A 22,345-nucleotide genomic window follows, 5' to 3' on the forward strand; every position below is an offset into this window, starting at 1 on the left:
AAATTTCCCTGAGGTGTCGAAAAGGAGTGAAGAGGACATAGGATGAAGACATTTTCAACTAATAAGAACCTGTTGGGTTGATATGTTGCTGTACTCAGAGTCTCTGTGCTTGGAGTCTTTACACATGAAAACAAGTTATTCTGTAATTATTGCTATTTTTTAAGACATCCATTTTTTTAAAAAATTATTCATTTTTTTAGTTGTTCTGGGTCTTTGTTGCTGCACACGGGCTTTCACTCGTTGCGGGAAGTGGAGGATACTCTTTACTGAAGTTCGTGGGCTTCTTATTGTAGTGGCTTCTCTCGTGCGAAGCGTGGGCTCCAGGTGCACAGGCTCAGCAGTTGCTTCAGTGCACATGAAATCTTCCCAGACCAGGGATTGAACCCATGTCCCCTGCATTGGCAGGCAGCCTCCCAACCACTGTACCACCTGGGAAGTCCCTCCTACAATTATTTGTCAATGTGGTAATTTAATTCTCTTAGACATAAGTACCAAATGAATCACCATTTTCCCATACCAACTTGGAGAGTCAGCCTATATCAATTTTCATTAAAAAATTGTATGCAGATGACACCACCCTTATGGCAGAAAGTGAAGAGGAACTAATAAGCCTCTTGATGAAAGTGAAAGACAAGAGTGAAAAAGTTGCCTTAAAGCTCAACATTCAGAAAACTAAGATCATGGCATCTGGTCCCATCACTTCATGGGAAATAGATGGGGAAACAGTGGAAACAGTGTCAGAATTTATTTTGGGGGGCTCCAAAATCACTGCAGATGGTTATTGCAGCCATGAAATTAAAAGACACTTACTCCTTGGAAGGAAAGTTATGACCAACCTAGATAGCATATTAAAAAGCAGAGACACTACTTTGCCAACAAAGGTCCATCTAGTCAAGGCTATGGTTTTTCCAGTGGTCATGTATGGATGTGAGAGTTGGACTGTGAAGAAAGCTGAGCACCGAAGAATTGATGCTTTTGAACTGTGGTGTTGGAGAAGACTCTTGAGAGTCCCTTGGACTGCAAGGAGATCCAACCAGTCCATCCTAAAGGAGATCAGTCCTGGGTGTTCATTGGAAGGACTGATGCTAAAGCTGAAACTCCAATACTTTGGCCACCTCACGTGAAGAGTTGACTCAATGGAAAAGACCCTGATGCTGGGAGGGATTAGGGGAAGGAGGAGAAGGGAATGACAGAGGATGAGATGGCTGGATGGCATCACCGACTCGATGGACATGAGTCTGAGTGAACTCCGGGAGTTGGTGATGGACAGGGAGGCCTGGCGTGCTGTGATTCATGGGGTCGCAAAGAGTCGGATATGACTGAGCAACTGAACTGAACTGACGCTTTCAGTTACTTAACCTCCACAGGCCCCATTTCGACAAATAATTGAAGATTATATGAAGGAAAAATAATTTATTGTATTAAATGCTGTAGGTATTAGTAAAAAGAAGACACAGTCCCAGCCCTCAAGGAATTTACAATTAAGTTGGGACCAAATACAGAAAAGTGTGTGAAACGAAGTGTCAAGTAGAGTGTAATTGTGTGTGTGTGTGTGTGTTGTTTTTCAGTTGTGTCTGACTCTTTGTGAACCTGTAGCCCACCAGGTTCCTCTGTTCATGGGATTTCTCAGGCAAGAATACCAGAGCAGGTTGCCATTTCCTCCTCCAGGAGATCTTTCTGACCCAGGGATTGATCCCACAGCTCTTCAGTCTCCTGTGTTGGCAGGCAGATTCTTCACCACTGTGCCACCCAGGAAGCCAGGGTGTCTTAAAAAGTGCAAATTGTACTCTGCTGTATAGGGGTAGGGGAGGGTCTGTTTGGTGGGGAGAGGTTAGGGAAGGAACTATAGTATAGAACAACCTCAAATAAGCAGGATTCCAACAGCCCCCTGGCGTTTTGGTAGGCTGCCGAAACTAGAGACAGTGAGAAAGCATTGGCTATTCATTCTGTGGTCACATGTGATCAGGTTGGGCATCATGTGCATTTAAGGGAACTGAGGTAAGAAGGTGGAGGTTACACTGTCGATGGCCTTGAATTTCAGGGAAAGTTCAGTAGGAAACAAGACAATTCATGTCCTTCATCTGAAAAGGAGAGAAATGAGCTTGTTCTCTGTTGGTTCTTTCTACAAATCTTTATTACAGAAATAGTTACATCCTTTCACATATAATTATTTATTACATCCTTTCACATATAATTATTTACTGACAATGCCTCTTCCAGCACTGGGATGCTGGGATGACTCGCCAGTATATTTACTGCGAAGGACAAAAAATGGATGTACAGTTGACCCTTGAACCACGTGTGTGGGGGTGGAGTGTGGGAGGGTTAGGGGTGCTGAACCTCCTTTCTGCAGAAAATCTGCATATAACTCTACAGTCAGTCTGCCAAATCTCTGGTTCTGTGACCACAAATTCAACCAACTATGGGATTCTGTAGTACTGTAGTATGTATTTGGTGAAAAAAATCCATGTGTAAGTAGACCCATGCAGTTAAAAAACCCCATTGTTCAAGGGTCAACTGTATTTTGTTCATTGAAATCTTTTGACTCTGATGCTTCCACATGTGACCACAGTTTCCCCTTCCTTTAAACTCCCCCATATTTTAGATCTACTTTGCTCATTACATGCTATATTTTTATTTCATATTGTCACTATGTACATATACATCTTCCCTTTCTTACCCAATGTTCAACCCTAGGAAGTGGGGCTCATATCCAACCTATCTTTGTATATTCTACAGTGCTTAGCTTAAGAGGGGTTCAAACATACATGTTGAATGGAGATATGGTTTAATTAATATTTGCTTCCTAGTCAAATCACTAGGCTAAGTGTAAGAAAATTTCTCAGTTCTCTTAACCCCATCACTTTGTTAATTTGTCGGCGATATATAAAACACCACTTTGTTCGTGTTTGTTGTATTTTTTATTACAACAGTAATACAGGTTCACTGTAGAAAATTACAGATAAGCAAAAGGAAGAAATCAGAATCTCCCATAATCCTAACCTAGAAGTAACCACAGCTACTATTTCAGAGGAGTTTGTGAGGCAGAGTTGATGCGCAATTTTTAAAGCATTTAATACAAGTGGCTAATTTGCCCTTTTGAAAGGGCAACTATATTGTGTCCCCACTTTTGGTGTTGAGAATACTAATCCTGTCAAAATGCTGCTGCTAAGTCACTTCAGTTGTGTCCGACTCTGTGCGACCCCATAGACGGCAGCCCACCAGGCTCCCCTGTCCCTGGGATTCTCCAGGCAAGAACACTGGAGTGGGTTGCCATTTCCTTCTCCAATGCATGGAAGTGAAAAGTGAAAGTGAAGTGCTCAGTTGTGCCCAACTCTTAGCGACCTCATGTACTACAGCCTACCAGGCTCCTCCGTCTGTGGGATTTTCCAGGCAAGAGTGTTGGAGTGGGGTGCCATTGCCTTCTCCGTGTCAAAATGAGGGGAGCAAAAATCACTCCTGTATTGATGTACATTTCTTTTGCATAGTAATTCAGTTGAATAATTTTTCATGTGTTCACTGACCATTTGTATTTCCTTTGTGAATTGTCTCTTCATAATTTTTTTTTTTTTGCCTATTTTTTTATTGGGATTCCCTCTCTCTCTCTCTTTAAAAAAATTTTATTTTGAGAGCCGGGTGTGTATTAATAAACATTTTCTCCAGTCAGGCGTTTGTCTTTTAACATATTTCCTTTCAGCGTCACCGATCCCTAGGAAGAGGGTCTAATAAACCAAGTGAAAGTCAGACCCGTGATCACCTCTTCCTCTCATTTCTAAGTTGAGTCAATGTCAGGAGCTAAACATCTTCCAGGAACGGAAGCAAACATAGCAACCACCAGTGGAATATTATTTTCTCTATGAGGACATTTTCTGAAACAATGATAAAAATAGCATTGAAAAAATTTTAAATGCCCTATATTTTGCTGTTTACTAAAAATTTTGAACTAATCCAACTACTTTCTTTTCACCCTTATTTGTATGATATGAATATCATATATAGTACTGGCTTTAAAAGGAATAGAAAGGGAAGTACAGACTCTCAGTGACAAGTTAGAGTTGGTAATTACAGCTGACAGTGACGTCTGTCCCTCCTCTACGGACGCATTGAAGAATTCCATGGGGTCGGTAGAGGAGTCATGTATGGCTGGGGCACTCCATTCAATAGAAAATGAACACGCTTATGGTGTGGTAACTAAGAAGTTAGCTGGGGCAATACTGAAATTCTTCTTAGAAAATGGAAACCATAAAAGGGGAGAAAAGCGAAAGAAATTACAAAAGGGAAAAAGCAAAGCAACATGGCTGGGAGTATAGAAGTACACAGAAACGAAGAAAAGGAAAAAGAAATAGCCATGAGAAAACAGAAGTGATTGATAAGCGAGGCTTAGAAAACACATCATCTTTACATTTATTATGGGGCAATCATCAAAATGTAGTTCAGTGTTAAATTGTTTAATTTACGTAGGTGGGGAATTAAAAATATGGAGCTTTAAAAAATGCATTTCAAATGAATTTAGCTCTCTTAAGGCATAAAAATACTGGTTTAAACGTGTCTCCCATGGGCCATAAATGTTGAAAACAGTTTGTTTTTGAAATCTTTAAAAAAGTTTTTGTCACACATGCATACAGCTAAACTGGGGGTTAGAAATCCCGCAAGCTGTTTGCAGGAATTCAAAGTGCTGTCAGATTCTCCTATTATTTTCAGATGTTCCTTCGCCAGCGGTAGCTTCAGAACCAAATGGGAAAACTGATAGTTTATGACTGTATTGGGGTTAGATAAATAAAAGGTGCCTGGTTAAGGGATCTTTTGACTTGAAGTCACTTTAAAATTCAGTGAAAAGAATTGGATAAAAGACCTAAACCTAGGGATATAATAGTGTGTGATCACAAAATACAGCCCAGAGTCAAACACTTGCCTGAAAAAACAAAAAAACAAAAAACCTAGGAGGATTTATTGACCTGGGGATGCTGGCATATCTAGGGACAAAGAAAGCAACAGATAATCATTTTTAATTGTATTTTTCACTTTTTTCAAAACTCTTACTTCGTTCAATACTTTGAGTAGGAAAATGAGAAATTCGAGATAGAAGCAAAAATGTAAGTTTGGCTAGTTTTAAAACCTCTTAAAGGTTATGAAATTGTTAAAATATTTATGAAAATAATGCTAACATGAAGATGATTTACTTGTATTAAAGAACAACTTAGAGGCAAATTTTCAAGCTTCCTGTTAAGTAGACTTAAAGCCTTATTTAAAAAAATAGTACTAATTAAATGTAAATGTAAAGTTAATAGTCTATGGGAGAAATAAAACCTGGATGCTTTTATTTCAATTAAAAAGTAAAGTACAATTGCTTTGGGAGAAAAAAATAGTCAAAGAGGGGTAATACTATTTAAAAACTTAAGAGACAGGTCACCACAAGTCTAAGGCAGGTCTGGGACTCCTGCGTTTTCGGGTGGCCATCTGAGTAGTGTGACTCATGCAGCAGCCTCCCTCCTTGGCCTCTTTCCACAGTGAACCAGAAGCCAGTGATGAAAATCACAGGAAAGCAAAACATCAGGAGCTTTCAAGTTCTGACATAGGAACGTGGTTTGCATCATTAGGGATGCCAGACTAAAACTTGCAGCAGGGGTTTTGGTCAGGATGAGAGACAGGTTTAAAAACTACTAGCTGACTCTTCATAGTTGCACTTCAATGAAATGGAAAGGAGCTATCTTCTAAAAATTTTTTTAACATTTAATTTTTTTTTTTCCCCAGCCTGATTTAATTTCCTCACCTGTGGACCCAGACATTTACAAAACCTATTGCTATGGTTTTAAAATAACTTTTAACTTTAATGATTTTCACCATTATGGATCAATACTACAATTTATTCTATTTTGTCAACTGCGGCAATACTGAACATTAAACCAATTTATCTGTTTTCTAATGCCTGACTTTTCTGAATTCGATAGTGGTTTAACTTTTCTTTCAAATACACATATATGTACATACAATACATATGTATACCTACTATATATATATATATATATATATATTCTCTCTCTCTATATATATATATACACACACTCTACATACATGCCCCTACACTGAATATGCTAAAAAGTGTCACCTTCACATGTTATAAGGGGCCCCAAAGAGTTCAGGATTTGTAGCGCCGATCTATAGAAAGATACAATATTTAAAATAACAAAATACTTCTGTGGAGTCTGAGACAAAAGCACACAACTCTGTACATCCAAGCATGATCGGAACAGCCTCTCTTGATTAACTTTATCTAAACTGATATAACAGCACAAAATGAAACAGAAATGATGTCCCTTCACAGTCCATCTGTTAAAAAGCCAGTTATCTACCTTCGAATGTCCGCCGCATACCATACTTGGATGACACTTCACAAAGTGAGAAACTCGAAGCCTTTGCAACCAGCCTTCTCTATGTGATGGGAAACAGCGGTTAAAGCGGAAACCTGCAAGGCTCTGGGGCGACGTAGCTGTAATTAAGGAAAACCCGGGCCCGAGTTGGCGGAGTCCCGTCTTGCGGAGTCCTCGTCCTCGACGAGTGGGAGGGTCACCCGGGGAGAGACTAATAAGGGCAGCGACGCGCGCCCCGGCCCCACTCGCAGGGCGCTCGGTGCCGCGGTGCTCAGCCTCGCGCTCGCCCGCCCGCCGGCCGGCGAGCCCCGCACGCGGCCAAGGTAAGTGCGCGGCGCCGCGACCCCGCGCCCGCCCGCTCCCCCGCGCGCACGCTCCCTCGCGGTTCTGCGTCTCCGCCGCACCCGTTTCCCCAGAAAATCTGAAAGCCGGGCTCCGCTCGTCGGTTGGTCAGGGTGCCTACGGAACGCACACCTGCCATTTCGCATTCCCGTAGGTAGCTGTAGCCCGGGAGGCCGCCCTGTGGGCACGACTGGGCCGCCTGAGCGCGCTGCGTAGATGCTGGTGGGTCGTGTTCGTGTGTGCCCACCCTGCAGGCTGCGGGCTTTATACTTTAGTTCTAGGTGCTTCTGCCGGATCTGTTTGTCTGTGGAGCAGAACTGAGAGCCCTGCTGATGCGGTCAAGACACCGAATACAGAAGGGGAAAAAAAAAAAAATCTCCAGGGAGAAACGCAGAAAACAAATCCACTCAAAAGAAACCCGTGCCGTTAGAGCTTTTTTTGTTTGTTTGTTTGATCTCTGTCTAGAGACGTCCCCCGCCTAGAAAGCGAGGAGACAGTGAAGGGGCGTACACTGTGGGGCGCGGGGCTGCGGCGCCGGCTCCCCGCGCGGTTACCGGTTCTGCCCTGCGGCTGCTTCTCCGAGCGCGGCTCTCAAGGCTGCGGCGCGGCCGGGGGGAGTGGAGGGGGGGCGGTCCCGGGGCTGGGCTCCCCGGGCCCGCTCGTCCCGGAGCGCTGGCCCGGCGCCCCGATGGTCGCGCAGCCCGCGGCTTCGGCCGGCCGCCCGCGCGCTGCGGAGTCGGAGAGAAGTTTGTTGGCTCGGAACCCAGCCGGCCGCGGCCGCGAGCAGCCCAGCTCATCCGGAGCGCTCGGCTTGGAAGCGAAAGCTGCCCCGAGAGGGTTACGGCGAAGGCGACTCGGTGGGCCGACCGGCGCGGGGACGGGCCGGGATGCGGCAGCCCCGGAGGCACCGAGACGCGAACTGCGGGAGGATGCGAGGAGCCGGGTTCCGGAACCCAGCCGCAGGGGACGCGGGCTGCGGGAGACCCCGTATCCTGCAGATGCCTGGAGTGTTAAGGGCGCCATCCCGGGATTGCACCGGCGAGTCCTCTGGGACTGGGAACTGGGAGCTTAATGGAATACATTGCGGTGCCTCCATTCCCGCTCACACCCCCCCGCCTTCCCCCGCCACCCCCATCCCAAGACTACCTGATTCCCTCTTTGGCCTGAAGGAGAAGGCTGCGGAGCAACCAGATGTGAGGATGGTTCGTACGCGGAAAAGGATTTTAAATCTGCCCAATAATAGAGATAGACCCTCTTCATCAGCCCCCTTCCCACCCATCCTTACAAACACACACACACACACACACACACACACACACACACACACACACACACAGGGACCGACCAAAGTTGCTTCTTCTGCCCAAAACGAGCGCCGCTGTTGTTCTTTAAGGGATTTAAATAACCTCTTAACTAAGTGAGTCTTTCAGCATCTCCTTCTGGTCCATAGAGAGACAACGGGACCCTCCCGAAGTAGAGATCTTTGATACGAGCATCCAGAGCTGGAAGGGAGATGTTTAGGTCCTCAGATGCTGTGAAACACCCCTAAAAGTCCCTTCCTCAGGAATATCTCTCTTTGAATGGGAAAGAAGACAGTGATCCTCAGGGGTGGAAAGTTCATTCTCTCCCTGGGGAGATAGAAAATGGAGAAAGTTAACAGGTAGGTGCTTCTGTGAGAAGTGGCCAGGAACGTAAGTGGGGTTTCCTGAGAAAGGAGGGAGAAGGTGGACCATGGAGCAGGGGAGAGAGCCTGAACCTGGTAAGAAAAGGTCAGAGAAAGAGCAAAAAGGTAACAGAAAACCCAATGTGATTACTCTCACAGTTGGGACATTATCTCTGTGCCTGAATCATCATCATGGAAGGAAACCACCTAAGACAGATGGAAGCCCCTGCTAGTCTCTAGAAATGAAAAATTCCCATCTACTTTCAGGTCCTTCAGTTTAATTTTTTCCTGCTGCAATTTTAGTTCATTTATTTCCCCAGCAGACAGAAAGGCCTGAGGGGTACACAGAATGGACGTCTTAAAGGCAGGAGAAGATAAAGAGATGGAAACCATGGTTGTATGGCCAGTTGGGATCATAAGTACAAATTCAAGTGAAGAATGAAAAATTAGCAGGAGTAGAAACTAAATAGAGCTAGCAAGATGCTCATATAGAACCTGAAGAGGATGCTGGAAAAAAATATTTGGGGTGGGCCACCTTGAGGAGTATATGTTAAAGCAGCAGAGAATACGGAGGCTTAGCAGAATAGAGCAGAGGACATTCCAGTCAGAAGGAAAGGCATGCATGGAGGCTTAGAGGTGGGGGCCAGCCGTCATCTGCCTGGTAAGATGGAGAGTCCAAGCTGGAGTGAAACCTGAGATGAGGACAGCAGAGAGCCCCTGCCCAGGAGAGACTAAAGGGAGGCCGGAGAGGCCAGAGGCACACAGGGTGTGGCTCTGCAGGCCGTGAGTGAGACAACCAGGTGAGGAAGCCGCACACTGCATTTGGAAATGGTACAAAGACGGCAGATGCAACGGTGATACTGAAAAAAAGAACAGAGCGGAACCCCAGGCCTGTCTTATCCTCGCAGGCCTCGGGGCCCAGGCTCCTCTGATCTCTCTCTGGGAGAAATCAAAGATGATCTTGAGAGGCGAGAGTAGTTGATCAGAATGTTGGTAGAGGCTCCCAAATGGAAACATCAAGAAAAGTTGATGGATTAGGCAAAGTTGTGCTCAGCTGCTAGTCACGTCTGACTCTTTGCGACCTATGGATTGTAGTCCCCCAGGCTCTCGTTTCTGTGGAACTCTCCAGACAAGAATACTGGAGTGGGTTCCGGTTTCCTACTCCAGGGGATCTTCCTCAATCAGGGATCCAACCTGCATTTCTGGCATCTCCTGCATTGACAGGTGGATTCTTCACCACTGTACCACCTGGAAAGTCCCCCCCAAACATTAATATATTTATTTAAAATTTGAAGTGGCATTGAGTCACTGATATATAAATACCTGTTTCAGGCAGAGCTAGAGAATTAAAATCTGACAAAATCTAGATTGGTCATGACAGTCAAATTGAGAATAGTATCTAGAAAGTTGATGGCAACAACTGTCGTTCAGAGAAGTGAGTTAATAAAAGAAATAGTTATTGAGGGTGGAGAGAGTTGCTTAAACCTGCTGAAGGGTAACCTAGGCCTGGAGATCCCCTGGAAAGTTGGCACTAGTTTTGAAGTGACAGGAGAAATCACAGAACTTTGAAAAAATGTGATAGAGTTGATCAGCTTTAAGAAATATAAACATTAGGAACCAGGGGCTATGTTTTCAGTAAAGGAAGACAAGTTTAAAGTATTTTTTTTTGTTTCACTGAAATTGTAAAATATCACTGGTTAATAACTGAAATTATGTTCACTGAGCCTTCTTTTTAGTAGTTTTTTCTTTACTTCTCTGTAACTCTTCACTTTATCCATATATTGCTGTAATTGTTAAATCTCTATATGGATATATTTATTACTTGGTTTCAACCTTTCATTTGTTTAGTTTTAGCCCACATGTATTGCCTTAGACTATATTCATCCTACAAACTGATCAAATAAGGATCCATAAAATGCCAAGTTGAAACAAAATGCAGATATCAGATGCAGTCTACTTTCTTCAAGGTATTCAGTACAGAGAGGAGATAGAATGTCCACAAGTTACCACAAAGGAGTGTAGCCCAAGCTGAATCAGGGCTGGGTCCTAAGTTCTGGTTGATTGCAAGGTGATGAGCTCCAGGATGGGACTTGCAGACTTCAGAGAGGACGTAGAGTGTGAAATACATGTGGAAGGCAGAGTAGATGGAGAAAAACTTGGAAGAACATTCCAGCATGTTCAGAAGCCTGGAACGTTTTGGGAACTGGGAATAGTTTGATGGAATAGAGTGCGTTGGAAGGAAGCAGCAGGACATGAGCCTGGTCGGATGAGCTGAGGCCCAGCTGTAACACAGCCCTGGGCGCCTGCCTCCCTGAGAAGTAGGCGTGGAAAGGACTAGGAGACTTTCAGATGGCAGAGCACAAAAGCCAGGTCTTTGCTTTAGAAATAGAAGTCTTGAGCAGTAGGGTGATGGGGCTCCAGGGAAAAGGCCTGGAAGAGAGGAGATTACTGAAGCCTATCATACTTTTCCAGAATCAAAATGGTGAGGATGTGAACTAAAGCAGCTGTTGGGAGGATGGGGAAGTTTGGTATGCATTCAAAAAATGTCTTGAAAGTAGACTTTATAGACTTTGATAGAGATCTGATACAAGGGATGAAGAATTAATTCAAGATGATTTTGAAATTTCTTACTTGAATTCCTAGGTTAAAGATGATGCTTGTAATTAAAAATGTCAAGAGGTTTCCCTCAAATGTAAGAAGGGCAGAAATTTTACCAGGGCTGCAAAAGACCTCTGCAAACTCATTTCAACTTCATGACTACACTCTGCAAACTCACTTCAATTTCATGAGTACATTCTGCAAACTCACTTCAATTTCATGACTACAGTCGACAGCAAAATTATGAAATAAGCTAGAATGAGTCCTAAGCTCTTAAGGATTTTTTGTGTGTATGTATGTGTGCTATTGTGAAATTGGAACTTTAACTGTATTGGCATGACTTGCCAGCCAATTTTGTACAGTAGGTTATAGACTCTACTATAGCTTCACTAAAGATAGAGTCTAAAGATTGGTAAAAGAACAAATGTGTAACACCTGTTGCTTTTGCTTATTTACAAGATGTGTCTCTTCATAACAGTATGGCCAGATTTCCTTGGTGGAGTTATGTATAGGCACACTGGAGGATAGTCAGGAAGGTTTGATTTAAAAATCAACCCACTCCCCACTCACATGGCATTTCTTTTTGTAATGAATGCTTTGAAAACAGGGGTTCTCACAGTCATTTCACAAATCCAGCCATGGTTTCTTTTTCTTTTTTTTGGCTGCTCTACAAGTATGGGCAGAAGGCAGAAATTGAACTCAAGCCTCCTGCAGGAAGTTCCCTTAACCAGTGGACTGCCAGGCAAGTCCAAAGCCTGCTTTTTTACGTCAGAATATTGTGTTGCTCATTTAGCAGCCTATGTAAAATGAATCAGTGTTCCCTTTCTATTTTCTCCTCTGTTTTTTTTTTTTTGTTTGTTTCTTTTCTTTCACTTGTCTTTGCTGTATTATTTTCTATTTTGGTGTTAGATCTAATGCTTTAAACCTTTAGCAAAAGCCAAATTTCAGAGATGTAAAACAAGCATCGTTAACTGTTAGATGTAAAAGCATCTAAAATTGGAATTGTGGTGCTGTGGAAAACTCTTGAGAGTCCCTTGAGCTGCAAGGAGAACAAATCAATCAATCCTGAAGGAAATCAACCCTGAATATTCACTGGAAGGACTAATGCTGAAGCTCCAATACTTTGGCTGCCATGTGTGAAGGGCTGACTCATTGGAAAAGGCCCTGATGCTGGGAAAGACTAAAGGCAAAAGGAGAAGGGGGCAGCAGAGGATGAGATGGTTAAGATAGCATCACCAACTCAGTGGACATGAGTTTGAGCAAACTCTGGGAGATGGTGAAGGACAGGAGAGCCTGCTGTGCTGCAGTCCATGAGGTCACAAAGAGTCAGACACGTCTCAGGGACTGAACAATGACAACAACAGTAAAATTTTCATGTTCCATTGTAGGAAGTTTGGCTTTGGTTTCCTGTGGAGCGGTCCTTCACCATCTTATCCAGCAAGGTTCCTTCCATCACTTTGTCTACTTATTCTGTGTTCCTTTGCTTCCTACTGTCTGTTTCTCAAAGAGGATTTAAGAGTTTGTTTACTTGCAGTCTCCCTGATCAGAGTGACCCAGGGACTGTTTGGCTCACTGCTGTATCCCCACAGGCACATAGTATAGGGCCTCATCCTGTTGATGGGATGAAGGATTCAGATATCCCAGTGTTCCTCATATCTTCTTTGTGCTCTCTGTACACAAATATGGATTAATAAGGAAGTTAAAAAAAAATCTATGTCCTAGTTCAAATGTTCTTGGTTTCAATAGTTGCTTTCTAGGATTTCAAGACCTGGATTAAGGATGTTTAAAGGATAGTGGCTTTTTAAAGTTCCCTAAACCCAACCAATCTCTGCAAATATTTCTGGTTGGCAAAGGAGAGTGAGAACAAGGGATGTGGGTGGAGGTCACAGTCCAGCCTTCAGGCAGCCACCATCTCTCTGCTGTTAAGGCAGTGAGAAATCCACTGCAGGCAGGGCTGTCTGGATGATGTGCGAGGGCTCCTGGTCTCCAAGAGTGTTGTCTGCCCAAGACGCCCTGTGCTAAGCACATGTACAGTGGTGACGTTGGTACTCTGCAGTGCTGGGAAGAAACTGAAGGGTCTGGCTAGAATCTTGATGGAGATGAGCTAAAATCTGAGAAGGAAGCATATAGGGATGTGATAGGTCTGCCTCATATCCTGATAGTAATCATCATGGTATATCAGCAGAGGGTTTCCAGTTAAGCAAACCTAGGCTTGGACTCAGGGAGCCTCACTATGACATTTAAAGTTTCATGTCTGTGCCAGGCAAGAAAATTCCTTCTCTGGACCCTACATTTTAGAAGGCTCTGACATGGCCTTGCTCTGTCTGTGCACCTGCTCTCAGGGGAAAGAGTCCACAGAGATCAGGGACCCCGCCCTTACCCAAAGCCAGAGCTTTTAGACCAGGCTGTAGGCGCCTAAGATCCTGGCATCCCCTGACCAACTGGCCTTCAGTCCTCTTGCAGAATCTTGCAACCTCCTCCTCGGGTTCCCCTTCCCAGAGACAGACTAAGCACTGGTATGAACACTTGTAGGCCAGAGGGGCAGTCAAGGAGAGGCGTCTGCAGGCGCCGTAGACAAAGCTCAGCTTTCTGGCGAGTTCTCACACGTGTGAGTGAAGCCCCTCGTGGTGCAGATGGAGCCAGGTTGTCATTAGTCGCTAACTCTTTGTGACCCCATGGACTGCAGCACGCCCGGCTTTCCTCCTTCACTCTCTCCCAGAGCTTGCTCAAACTCATGTCCATTGAGTCAGTGATGCCATTGAACCATCTCATCCTCTGTCGTCCCCTTCTCCTCCTGCCCTTAATCTTTCCCAGGATTAGGGTCTCTTCCAGTGAGTCAGCTCTTATCAGGTGGCCAAAGTATTGGAGCTTTAACTTCAGCACCAGTCCTTGCAATGAATATTCAGTATTGATTTCCTGTAGGATGGACTGGTTTCATCTCCTTGCAGTTCAAGGGGCTCTCAAGAGTCTTCTCCAGTACCAGAGCCCAGCTTTTTTTATAGACCAACCCTCAACATCCGTACACGACTACTGGAAAAACCATAGCTTTGACCATACAGACCTTTGTCGGCAAAGTGATGTCTCTCTTTTTTAATACACTGTGTAGTTTCGTCGTAGCTTTACTTCCAAGGAGCAAGCGTCTTTTACTTTCGTGGCTGCAGTCACCGTCTGCAGTGATTTTGGAGCCCAAGACAAGGAAATCTGACCCTGTTTCCTCATTTTCCCCATCTATTTGCCATGAAGTGAATGGTGTGGAGGCAGGAACAGGGAACAATGTAGTGGGAGCTTTGGTCCAGGCCAGAGGCCAGCGCATCCTTGCAGCATGCTCTGTTCAGTTCTAAACGTGGCCTTGACTTTTAGTCTTCATGAAATATGTGCTAAGAGGAAAGGAGGAAACACACATTTCTTATCAGTTTTATTAGCTTTAGTTTTGACTTTTAAACATTTAGACATATGGAATATAGATTTTTTGCCTTACACCCGCTAATGTTAAGAGCCAGCATGCCTGGCTCTCAACTAATTATGAGTATTAAATAAAATAACATATATATAAGAAATTCTAAAAAAAAAAAAAGAAATTCTGCTTCAGAAAACAAGACCATGTATCTGACCAGTAATCTCCATATCTTTCTTAAAATGCATCAAAAGCCATCTTTGTACAAGTTTGAAAAAAAGTGATTTGGGGAAATCACTCGATCACTAAAACATTATATTGAAAATTAAAGTTTAAATCTTAACCTTGGAAGAGTAACACATTCAACTATGATAACATTGGCCTAAATGCATTTGTGAAACTATCTTGATAGTCAGCAGGCTGGGGTCTGAGGGGACAGCAGAGAAAATAGGCAAGTTTCAATGAGGAAGGCGACCTTTGGATGGCAGCACAGCCCAGAATTGAGAGATCCAGGAAAGGCCCCACAGGTGGGTGGAGGACAGCAAGGAACAGTCTGAGGAGTGGGGAGGAACTGGGGGAGAGGGCCAGGAAAACCTCAGAGGGGGCTGTGCCCTTGAGAACTGTATTGGAGTCGACCTCAGAATTGCCTGCAGCAAAGGGTTAGGATCTAGGAAAGGTGTGTGTGTGTGTCTAAGTGTACAAGGATTCATTTTGAGACCTTGATAAAAAGTTTCTTCAAATCTTCCTGGCTGAGTGGAGTACATCTCTAATCAAGACTGGAATAACAGAAACCCCCAACAGCAAACACATTAAAAGCATACAAAAAGGAATGATGCACAGTATAATAACCCTTGAAATAGCGTAAGATTCTGAAATGCCTTAATAATTATAAAATATTCAGTTATTGTTAATAGAGATTAAAATGTTAAGTGTAATTCACTGTGTCTCAAGATTTGCAAGTTGGCAGTTTCCAGTACTTTTGAACTCAAAGAATATCTATTGAGGCTCCGCTTTTCCAGGTACTATGCTCGGCACCAAGATATAGTGATGGACAAGACACTTAGTCCCTGCCCTGAAGGAGTTTAGAGTAGAGTGAGGGCAATAAACTTGGGTACAGACAGAAGAGTCTGAGCTCGAGAATAGCAGGGCCAGAGCATCTATTGGTCAGGAAAGGGCTCTTCCGCATAATAATATTTAAACTGAAAGATGCAGGATGAACAGGACCCAACACATTCCTGCATGAGGAAATAGCACGTGCAAAGGCCCTGAAGTTAGAAAAAGTCAAGGAATTTGAGGTACAGGACATCAGCTGGAGAGGTGGTTAATCGGGGCTTCCTTCTAGGCCATAGGAAGGCTTCTGGATTACATTCCAAGTTTGACCACTATTATTTACTTGCTAAGCCATGTCTGACTCTTTTGAGACCCCTTGAGCTGTCCATGGAATTCTCCAGGCAAGAATACTAGAGTGGGTTGCCATTTCCTTCTCCAGGGGATCTTCCCCATCCATGGATCAAGCCCACAGCTCCTGCTACATCTCCTGCATTGCAAGTGGATTCTTCACTCCCGAGCCACCAGGGAAGCCCTCCAAATTTGATGGGAAACCGTGAAAGGGCTTGAGATGGGCAGTGACGTGATCTGACTTTGATGTTAAGGAACGCTCTCCAGCGCTGTGTAGAGAGCAAACCTGCTCAGGAGCCTGTAGTGGAGGGGGATAGTGAGGAGGCTGGGGAGGAGTCTTCATCAGGGCAATCTGAGCCAGGCAAGCGGCAGAGGCGCAGACAGCAGTGTGTGGCTCTCAGAGGTGTTTGGAGTAGCACTGATGCCCCTTGTTGGATGGGGGTGCGTGAGACGGCAGTAGGGAAGGCAGAAGAATGCTTAGGATTCTCATTGGAGCGTCTTGATGAGGGTGAATTATGGAGGCGAGGAAGAGCATAGTCAAGAAGCAAGCATTTAGTTTGGTGTTAGATATATATAGATGCTTGTGTGATGTCTGAGAGAGACTACGGAGTGGGTGGCTGGATGCATAATCCAAAGTTCAGAGAAGAAGGCTAGACTGGAGCCGTGAATTTTAGATTCATTATCTGACAGATACTGCTTAAAGCAGAGAGAATCGGTAAGATGACCTAAGGAGACATTATAAAGAGAGAGGAGAGCAAGATACCACCATTCAGATACCCTCAGACTCCCACAGATACCATCATTAAGAAATCAGGTAGAAAAAAAAATCTGAGAAGGGGATTTAGATGGAATACCAGCAAAGGCGAGGGAGGGAGGCTGATGAGAAGGGAGGGTTTCAAGGAGGGAGGGGTCAGCTGGTGGAGTTAAGACACCGGGAGAAAAGGATTCTTCTTTCAAGTTTTTGGTGAACTTGGCCAGAAACATTTCAATAGAGTGGTGGAACGGCAATTCTTTAGTAACTAGAACATTTAGCCAACTAAATATAACGTCTATTCTTCAAACATTTTGAATAAGTGAGATTGAAATTAAGTACTGTTATCCTCCAAGTGACTCGAATATTTTGGGAAACCCCAAGATTGAACTCATATGCTTACGCCTATAGCTCTCTGCTTCTTTGTTCCTGAAACAGGGACCAAAGCTTCAATGAACATAGATTTTTAGGATGCTTTGGCACTTCTCCATTCTTCAGTTATTGCTGTCAATCTCAGGCTGAATAGATAAATATAATCATAAATTTTCACTTGTTACTTATGCATATGTGGAGTAAAACAATTATAATAGCAGAAACTTTGTTGAACACTTACTGTGTTCAGTGCCCTGTGATATGCTTTCTCCATGTATTAAGTGATATAGTTGTAGAATTATTCTCAGTTTTCAGATGGATAAATGAAGTCTTGATGAAATTACATAGTGTCCATAACCAGGCAGAGCCTAGGCATGAAGTTTTAAACACTGTACTACACTGCTAATTTATCAACTCATAAAAATCACTTTGGTTAAAAATGCAAACAATCAAGCATATCTCTGAAGTTGAGATCAATATTTGTGAGCTCATTTATTTGAAATAAAACTGTTTTAACAGCTACCAACTGACTTGAAATAATAGCTGGGATAAGTTTGTAAAGTCATATGAGGATTATGACCGTAGATGGATGAAAGAGTTCAAAAGAAATAAGCATAAAACCAGCTGTTTGATTTTTAGAACCACACATGTGGTTTTCATATTGAAATTACTGCTTCTAGCTATTCATGCAGAAATATCTAAATCTTGAATTAATTTTAAAATGCTAATCTAGGTATTTGGCACAGGCAGAATATCAAAGATGGTGGCTTTAGTTTTTTTTTTTCCTAAAGAGTGTCTATTGACAACATCTAGCCTTTAGTGTCATGCATTCTTTTCTATTTGACTTGAATAAACTTTGAATTTGGAGAAGGAAATGGCACCCCACTCCAGTACTCCTGCCTGGAAAATCCCATGGACGGAGGATCCTGGTAGGCTGCAGTCCATGGGGTCGTGAAGAGTCAGACACGACTGAGGGACTTCACTTTCACTTTTCACTTTCATGCATTGGAGAAGGAAATGGCAACCCACTCCAGTGTTCTTGCCTGGAGAATCCCAGGGACGGCGGAGCCTGGTGGGCTGCCGTCTATGGGGTCACACAGAGTCGGACACGACTAAAGTGACTTAGCAGCAGCAGCAGCAGCAGCAGCAGCAGCAAACTTTGAATTATGGCAAAAATGGTATAATATGATTTGTATACTTAAAACTCTTACAATAGCTATTCTAATAATACTGCAATTAAATATACTGAGAGGGCCATTATATTTTTACTTGCAGTCTGTTTCCATGTTTTTGTTGTTGTTCAGTCACTCTGTCGAGTCTGACTCTTTGAGACCCCTTGGACTAAAGCATGCCAGGATTCCCTGTCCTTCACTATCTCCCAGAGTTTGCTTAAACCCAAGTCCATTGAGTCAGTGATGCCATCCAACCATCTCATCCTGTGTCGTCCCCTTCTCCTGCCTTCAGTCTTTCCCAGCATCAGGATCTTTTCCAATGAGTTGGCTCTTCCATCAAGTGGCCAAAGCAGGAGCTTCAGCTTCAGCATCAGTCCTTCCAATGATATTCAGGGTTGATTTCCTTTAGGACTGACTGGTTTGATTTCCTTGCTGTCAAGAGTCTTCTCTAGCACCACAGTTCGAAGGCATCAGTTCTTCGGCGCTCAGCCTTTTTTATTGTCCAGCTCTCACATACATACATGACTACTAGTAAAACCATAGCTTTGCTTATATGGACCTTTGTAAGCAAAGTAAGAAGGCAATGGCAACCCACTCCAGTGTTCTTGCCTGGAGAATCCAATGGACAGAGGAGCCTGGTGGGCTACAGTCTATGGGGTTGCAAGAGTCAGACACAACTGGGTGACTAGACAATGACGACAAAGCAAAGTGATGTCTCTGCTTTTTAATACGCTGTCTAGGTTTGTCATTGCTTTTCTTCCAGGGAGCAAGTGTATTTTAATTTCATGGCTGCAGTCACCGTCTGCAGTGATTTTGGAGCGCAAGAAAATAACGTCTGTCACTGTTTCCATTGTTTCCCCTATGCATGAAGGGATGGGATGGGATGCTATGATCTTCATTTTTTGAATGATGAGTTTTAAGTCAGCATTTTCACTCTCCTCTTTCACTTTCATCAAGAGGCTCTTTGTTTCCTCTTCGCTTTCTGCCATGAGAGTGGTGTCATCTGCACATCTGAGGTTATTGATATTTCTCTCTGCAATCTGGATTGCAGCCCGGCATTTCATGTGGTGTGCTCTGCATAGAAGTTAAAGAAGAGTGATAATAAGAGGCCCTGATGTACCCCTTTCCCAGTTTTGAGCCAGTCTGTTGTTCCATGTCCGGTTCATGTTTCCATGTTAGTTACTTCAATATAAAAAAATAGCTTAAGTAACGTTTATGTTTTTCATTACAGGGATTTGTTTTATTAAAATTTTTATTGTGGTATGTACAAAGTAGTAACCTACATCAGAAAGACAAACAATTATGAGAGGTAACAACTAAAGTTAAAAATGATGCCAAGTCAGGCTCAGATGAGATAGGCATTACATATATCCTTTGTTTTTCTTTAAATAGAAGGAAAGATTACTATTCAGAAGAGAAAAAAAATTGTGAAAAATATAATTCTACTTTTAAAATATAAATCATATGACCAAAAGGACAGGCCGAGTGAAAATCACTCAGTTATGTCCAACTCTTTGCAACCCCATCGATTGTAGAGTCTGTGGAATTCTCCAGGCTGGAATACTGGAGTGAGTGGCCTTTCCCTTCTCCGGGGGATCTTCCCATCCCAGGGATTGAACCCAGGTCTCCTGCATTGCAGGCAGATTCTTTTCCAGTTGAGCCACAAAGGAAGCCCTAAAGGACAGGCAAGAAAAGAAAAAGAAAAAAAAAAAAAACAGATAAATTAAACTACATGAAAAACAAAAAAAAACAACCTTCTCTGTAGCAAAGGACGCAATTAACAGAGTGAAAAGATAATCTACAACATGGAAGAAAATGTTTGCAAATCATTATGACTGATAAGGGGGCTTCTCTGGTGGCAATGCAGGAAATGTGAGTTCAATCCCTCAGTCAGGAAGATCCCCTAGAAAAGGGCATAGCAACCCACTCCAGTATTCTTGCTGGGAAAATCCCATGAGCAGAGGAGCCTGGCTGGCTACAGTCTATGGGGTCACAAAGAGTTGAACATGACTGAAGTGACTGAGCAAACACGCATGTCTGATAAGGGATTAATTTCCAAAATATACAAAGAATTTCTACAATGCAACAAAAACAAAAAACAAGAAAAACAGATTAAAAAATGGGCAAAGGATTTAGGTAGACATTTATCTAAAGAAGATATACAAATATCAGATAAAAGATGTTCAAATCACTAATCCTTAGGAAAATGAAAATGAAAACCACAATGAGATACCATTTTACACCCATTAGGATGACTGCTATTTAAAAAAATTAAAAAAAGAAAAGAAACAAAGCAAAAAACCAGAAACTAATAATGTTAGCAAGGACTGGAGAAATTAGACCATGGTTCCCTGTTGGTGGAAATGTAAAATGTTGCAGCTGCTAAGGAAAACAGTATGGGAGTTCCTCAGAAAATTAGAATTATCATATGACCCTTTCTGAGTATGTACCCAAATCGAAAGCAGGGACTTGAACAGATTTTTGCACATTCATGTTCATAGCGGGATTATTCACAATAGCTAAAGGATGGGAGCACCCAGTGTCTCTCAGTGGAGGAATGGATAAACAAACTGTGGTATGTACATAGAGTGGAATGTTATTCAGCCTTAAAAAGGAAGAAAATACTGACATATGCTATGACATGAGGACACATGCTATGAGGACATTACTCCAGGTGAAATAAAGTCACAAAAAGATAAGTACAGCATGATTCCCCATATATGTGATTTAGGGCAGTCAGATTAGTAGAGACAGAAAACAGAACGGCGGTTGCCAGGGGCTGGGGGTGGGAGAAATGATGAGCTATTGTTTCATAGATACAGAGTTTCAGTTTTGCAAGATGAAAAGTTATAGATGGTGGCGGTGAATATACAATGTGAAGTACTTAATGGCATTGAACTATACTTTTAAAAATGGTTACAATGGTAAATTTCAATATTTGTGTTTTACTAGGATTAAAGGCTCCGCTGTCCTGGAATTCTCCAGGCAAGAATATTGGCATGGGTAGCCGTTTCCTTCTCCAGGAGATCTTCCTGACCGAGGGATCAAACCCAGGTCTCCTGCACTGCAGTCAGATTCTTTATCATCTGAGCTGCCAGGGAAGCTCCCCTGCCACCACCCCCAATAAAGATATATATATACAAATCATTGTATACGTGGTGTGGTTTTAAAAAGATTTCAAAGAAGAGAAATAAGAGGGTGTATGGACATTAATAAATAGGAACTAATCTGAAAATATTTTCAGAGCTTTCTCATGCATAATAAAGTCTACATTAATATATAGTATCTAATTATAAGAAAAACTATGACAAATGTAGACAGCATATTAAAAAGCAGAGACATTACTTTTCCAACAAAGTTCTATCTAGTCAAAGCTAAGGCCTTTTCAGTATCATGTATGGATGTGAGAGCTGGACCTTAAAGAAGGCTGAGCACCGAAGAATTGATGCTTTTGAACTGTGGTGTCGGAGAAGCCTATTGAGAGTCCCTTGGACTGTAGGGAGATCAAACCAGTCAATCTTAAAGGAAATTAACCCCGAATATTCATTGGAAGGACTGATACTGAAGCTGAAGCTTCAATACTTTGGCCACCTGATGCGAAGGGCTGACTCATTAGAAAAGACCCTGATTCTGGGAAAGATTGAAGGCAGGAGGAGAAGGGGACCACAGAGGATGAGATGGTTGGATGGCATCACTGACTCAATGGACATGAGTTTGAACAAGTTCCAGGAGATGGTGGTGAACAGGGAAGCCTGGCATGCTGCAGTCCATGAGGTCTCAAAGAGTCTGATGTGCCTGAGTGACTGAACAGCAACAGCAAATTATATATAATCAGATATCCAATTACATAATTATATATAATGTGAAAATCTCTTGTGTTCTCCTTGGTGCTGAGGATTTTCTGGGGATGATAATGAAAGGAACTGCATACACTAGCTCAATTCAGACATTCTGTTCTGTTGCAGATCTGTGGCCACTGGTTCCCATGGTTCAGAGGCGCCATGAGGCTCGCTGGCTCTTGGAGGCTTTGGCTCTGGGCAGCAGCGTTCCTGCTTCCTGCTTCCGCTTCCGTGATGAGCAGAGACAAGCCAGGTATCCAGGTCACCTTTGTGTCCAGTCTTCAAATGTTATTTATAGTCTTTATTTTTAAAAAATTATGAAAATAAATCTTATGGTTAAAGAGGACATAGATTAAATCTACAAGTAACAAATAGATAAGAATTTATTGTTTTCCCCATTGACCTTCAAGTCACACATTGAGAATGCCTAAATTTACATTTTTCAATG

At 43.0% G+C, this 22,345-nt stretch overlaps 1 protein-coding gene and 1 pseudogene across 3 annotated transcripts in view; one reads left to right on the top strand and one right to left on the bottom strand.

The window, feature by feature from the left end:
• Window positions 1–5,964: 5,964 nt before the first annotated feature.
• Window positions 5,965–7,142, bottom strand: LOC147365559 (uncharacterized; annotated as a pseudogene). The gene has a single exon (XR_015132563.1). The product of XR_015132563.1 is annotated as an uncharacterized LOC147365559 (transcript).
• The window catches only part of COL19A1 (collagen type XIX alpha 1 chain), a 440,957-nt gene continuing 425,163 nt past the window's right edge, over window positions 6,552–22,345 (top strand). For both annotated transcript variants that reach the window (XM_086316743.1, XM_086316744.1), the window contains exons 1-2: window positions 6,552–6,691; window positions 22,024–22,150. In XM_086316743.1, the coding sequence (XP_086172869.1) occupies window positions 22,060–22,150 (91 nt within the window). In that variant the 5' untranslated portion in view covers window positions 6,552–6,691; window positions 22,024–22,059. The remainder of the gene's footprint in view (window positions 6,692–22,023; window positions 22,151–22,345) is intronic.

Source organism: Bos grunniens, chromosome 9 (assembly GCF_055505025.1).
Source record: "Bos grunniens cultivar Pamir isolate PY7600 chromosome 9, Bosgru_T2T1.0, whole genome shotgun sequence".
Taxonomy (NCBI): Eukaryota; Metazoa; Chordata; class Mammalia; order Artiodactyla; family Bovidae; genus Bos; species Bos grunniens.